Source organism: Triticum aestivum, chromosome 6B (assembly GCF_018294505.1).
Source record: "Triticum aestivum cultivar Chinese Spring chromosome 6B, IWGSC CS RefSeq v2.1, whole genome shotgun sequence".
NCBI lineage: Eukaryota > Viridiplantae > Streptophyta > Magnoliopsida > Poales > Poaceae > Triticum > Triticum aestivum.
Window position 1 is genome coordinate 13,802,994 of NC_057810.1, and position 4,383 is coordinate 13,807,376.

The window sequence follows — 4,383 nt, forward strand, 5'->3', positions numbered from 1 at the left end:
ATGATTATTTTTTGTTTGGTGAACATTTTTTGAAATACATTAACATTTTTCAAAATTAATGAACGTTTTTAAATTGATGAACTATGTTTATCATTCTCAATTATTATTTTTCTAAATACTTTTGAAAATTCCATGAATTTCTTAATGCACGGACATTTTTTTGAAATCATGAAAGTTTTTTGGATGCACGAACATTTATGATTTCTTGAACTTTTTAAAAATTCCTTTTTTTTGGGAAATTTGGTACTTTTTTAAATCATGAATTATTTTAAAGAAAGAAAACAAAACAGAAAGGAAAAATGAAAAAAAAAACTGGATACATTCTGCCCCACGAGTCTATTTGCCGGAATGGTGTGTTCGTGTGGAATAGGATCTAACCGCTTATGAGTATGCTCTATTATCAACGTGCGTCCACTGCATGTCTGCATGCATGACCGTCATACGCCCGTTCTTCTTTTAAAACTCGGTCATCAAATGTAAATAAGTTTGACTTGGGAAAGAAACAATTATTTGGAAAAAATAGGAACATGGCGAGTATAAATTAGTAAATTCGGGCACACACTGTATTGATATAGGCATTTCAGAGTTTTCTCAAAAACAAGATCGCACTATGGCCCTACACCTCTCTTTTTTCCCGTGTAGGCTAACTCTGCTCCTGTTTTTTCGCTTAATGTTATATTTGCGATGAATGAACATGGCGATAGGACAACCCACACAAGTGGCATGAGATCTCCCAAATTGGCCAAACCGACGCGGTTTAGAGGCACATATCTGTCGGCGGTCGGTCAAAATCATCCACAAAAAGAATCTTCGCTCGTGACTTGGTCCTTTCCTTTGTCCAAGTATTGTCGCGGTACGAACGTAAATGTGTAGTTTGGTTGTGTAAATAAGAAATATAAATAAAATAAATAAAGAAATAAAAAAGGAAAAACCTGCAGAACAGGATATGCACTGTAGTCGATGGGCGCCACTATGTCTCGCTTCTAACAACACGGGAGGATGGGTGACCTCAAAGGCAACCTGTAGTGGCCCAACCCAGTAGGGATCTTTCAATGTATTATTTTTCTCTCTTTCCAGCGAGAGGCTTGAGTTGTTTCTTACTTATGTTTTTGTTTGTGAACTGCGTCTTATAAATATGTTTGCTGAATGTAACAATTTGTTCTCGCGGTTTTGAAAACATGTTCATACAATTCAACAAAAATGATGGCATTTAAAAAACGTCCGCACAATTAAAAATATGTTTCTAATATTATGAAAAAGTTGTTCGTGAAAAATTTAAAAAGTTTGCATAAATAAGAAACATGAAATTTGAGAAATAAAAACGGAAAGAAAAAAAATACAGACTAGTAGAGAAAAACACAGAAAAATGAGAAAATAATAAACTGATCTGATCATTCCCAAGGCCGCTACAGTAGGTAGAAGCTTCCTAAAACCACACTATTCGGCCGGCCCATCAAGGGCAAACGCTGTAGGCGAGGCCGGCGGATATCTTGCAGTAGGCGAGATTTAGCTTTTGCGGTAGCTGACGCCTGCAAAATGGGAACACGCCAGCAAGCGAGTGACCGATCTCTCATTCCTGTTCTGGGCCAGCCTATTTAGGAAGTGCTTGAGGTGATGCTGTCGTCGGCCTCGCAATAAGCGAGACCTAGACGCACCCATGATGACGATCCGCAAAATTAATGATCAACATACTAGATGGGCCAGCCCTGGAGGCTTTATAAGCTAAGATCCACAAAAACTGTTTGGTATGCTGCTTCATTTTGCAACATTAATTATTTCCTAACATCTTTTCAACATCATGTATGTGTCCATAGATAGGAGTATCTAATACTCCCTCCGTCCCAAAATTTTTGTCTTAAATTTGTCTAAATACAGATGTATCAAGTCACATTTTAGTATTAGGTACATCCGTACCTACGCAAATCTAAGATAAGAATTTTGGGAAGAAGGGAGTATACAAAGTGCGGGTGTAACTAAACTCAGCCATCCAGCATCGGCATCGCAACAACTCTCCACCAGCACATACAGGATTCAGCTCAACTTTCACATAGATATATAATTTGGATTTATAGAAAAACAAAAGCACATGCATGCAGATCGATCTCGCAACCAATTTTTTTTATAAGACCTGCACTGCACGCATGCTGCAGCCTGTCAATTATTTTTTGCATCGCCATCCTCCAGTCTCACACCGACCTAATTAAACCGATTTTATATATGGACAAACATATTTGATCGATTTTTGCATCGATCTTCATCGACTGACTGATCGATTGAGCAGATTTGATCAATCAATTTTCTACTGCTGCTAGCTAGAGGACCCGGGCCTTCCAATGACCAGCTCGGTCTCCACTTCCATGTAATGCCGCCGCCGCTCGTCCTCCTCGGCTTCTTCAGCTCCAGCGCCGTCAGGCGATCTTTCAGCAGCAGCAGCAGTGGCCAGCTCTAGCAGAGGCAGCGCCTTGTACTCCTCACGGAGCACCGAGTTCTCCGTCAACAGCTTTCTCTCCTGTATTAATACACACACATAACCATCATGCCACGTACGCACTTATCTTGATCATGCTAATTTTCATAGACCCTTCTATGATTCTGTTAATAACTAACTAGCTAGCTAGCTATACAGGTGACAAGATCTCCACATATATAATGTTCAATGCAATAATAGCATTAATTAACGGCAGATGAACATGTTGACGCATACCTTCTCCTTCAGCTCCGAGATTTTAGCCACCATTTTCTGTTGCTGCTCTTGAAAATGAAACAAAAGGTGTTATCATCAGCGATTCAGCCTAGAATTTGGAGAAACTAGATCGATAAATACTGTTATACATTGTGTAATTATTCAGGTAGAAAAGAAAAGGAGAGCCGAATTAGGGTATTCTGCTCTGCTAGCTTGCCTTCTTTTGCCGGATGCAGCTTAGGCTCTTCTCCAGCTGCAGCTCCAGCTCTTGCAGCTCATGGGCCGAACAGGACCCCAATCCTTCTCCAGATAGCTTCCTGCATGTGCATTCATCTCGTGTACAATTTAGTAATTCATTTCCCAGGATCGATTGGGTTACATATATATAATCTTGGTTGTTTTCATGTGGTACTAAGAATAGTTGATGATTCAGTAGGCAAGTCACCGTCGTCACCTCTGGTAGGCCTCAATTGCGTCTATCTTGTGCTTCAAGGCGGTAGCTTCAGATCTACACATCTGCATCCATATACATACACGATACATCACATACACAGCATATATAATGAGCCAAATATATGTAATATAGCATCTAGATTAATTGCCGTAAGTATTAGAAAGGTAGGGAGTTGCACCTGGACGCCAGCAGCTGGTTGCTCAACAGTTTTCTCATTGGCAGATGTCCCTTTTGTGTGATTCAGGTAGCGATCAATCGTTTTCTGCAAACTGAGAATTTCCAAATGTTAACAAACAAAAACAATCAATTAATTAAGTTGTAAGTGCAACGTCAGTGTGTATAATTAATGGTCAAGGTTTAATGTTGTGAATAAATAATTATTTTGATGCTTACCGAAGAGATTGGAATTTGAGAATTCTTTTTGAAAAATATAATCCAATTGTCATAATATTAATACCAGAATTTTTAGAACCTATCTGAACTTAGCGTGAAGTTCAAGAAACAAAATACTTTAGTACCAACCAATATTTCGGTGGAATTCTAAATTCTGGCAGCGAGTGCTCTTGTAGGTCATATACCTGTTATTAAAGGAAAACAATAATAAAGCACTACAGTATAATAGGAACCTAATTCATGTCCGCGAAACTCACTTCCTCGAGTACACAGCTTAGGGTTGGTGGATTAGATGCTAATGTGTATGGAAGGGATATTTCAGCCATATGTATATTTGTTTCCATCTTAGGGTTGCCTATGTTGTGTTTAATATCGAATAATCACATTCATCACACTACTTTAGAAACTCTAAATTAATATTTTCTATTTTAACAAAATTCTAGATCATGAGATAGAATATATAAGAGGACAATTAAATCAAGAAGCGGAGAAAATGCTGAGAAACCAGTCAGATTTGATGATTACATGTAAATGGCCTAAAACATTTGTGGGTACTTTCAAAAATTAGTCACACTACTCTCTTCCAAGGATTTATTTTTTCCCTTGCATGGTTTTTTAATTACATAATAGTGAGCAATGAGAGATACCAATTTTACTAATGAACACAAATAAATTAATGAAAGGTACTATTTTCAGTTTAATCTTCAAATACTCCTCAAAAAGGAGAAAAGTGATATTGAATACAAAAAATGACTAATGGTTGCAATTTAAGCCTAGGAACCTAATAAATATAATTTGATAACAAGCATAATAATAGGTTTACATCAAATGGTGGCAAATTTGTGGGAGTAGA

General features: G+C 37.8%; 1 protein-coding gene across 1 annotated transcript in view; it reads right to left on the bottom strand.

The window, feature by feature from the left end:
- Positions 1-2,030: 2,030 nt before the first annotated feature.
- LOC100037557 (MADS-box protein SOC1) overlaps positions 2,031-4,383 on the bottom strand; it is an 8,643-nt gene continuing 6,290 nt past the window's right edge. Inside the window, exons 2-6 of the mRNA XM_044554467.1 lie at positions 3,316-3,406; positions 3,138-3,199; positions 2,901-3,000; positions 2,705-2,746; positions 2,031-2,509 (exon numbers count right to left, since the gene is read on the bottom strand). Of these exons, the coding sequence (XP_044410402.1) occupies positions 2,309-2,509; positions 2,705-2,746; positions 2,901-3,000; positions 3,138-3,199; positions 3,316-3,406 (496 nt within the window). The 3' untranslated portion in view covers positions 2,031-2,308. The remainder of the gene's footprint in view (positions 2,510-2,704; positions 2,747-2,900; positions 3,001-3,137; positions 3,200-3,315; positions 3,407-4,383) is intronic.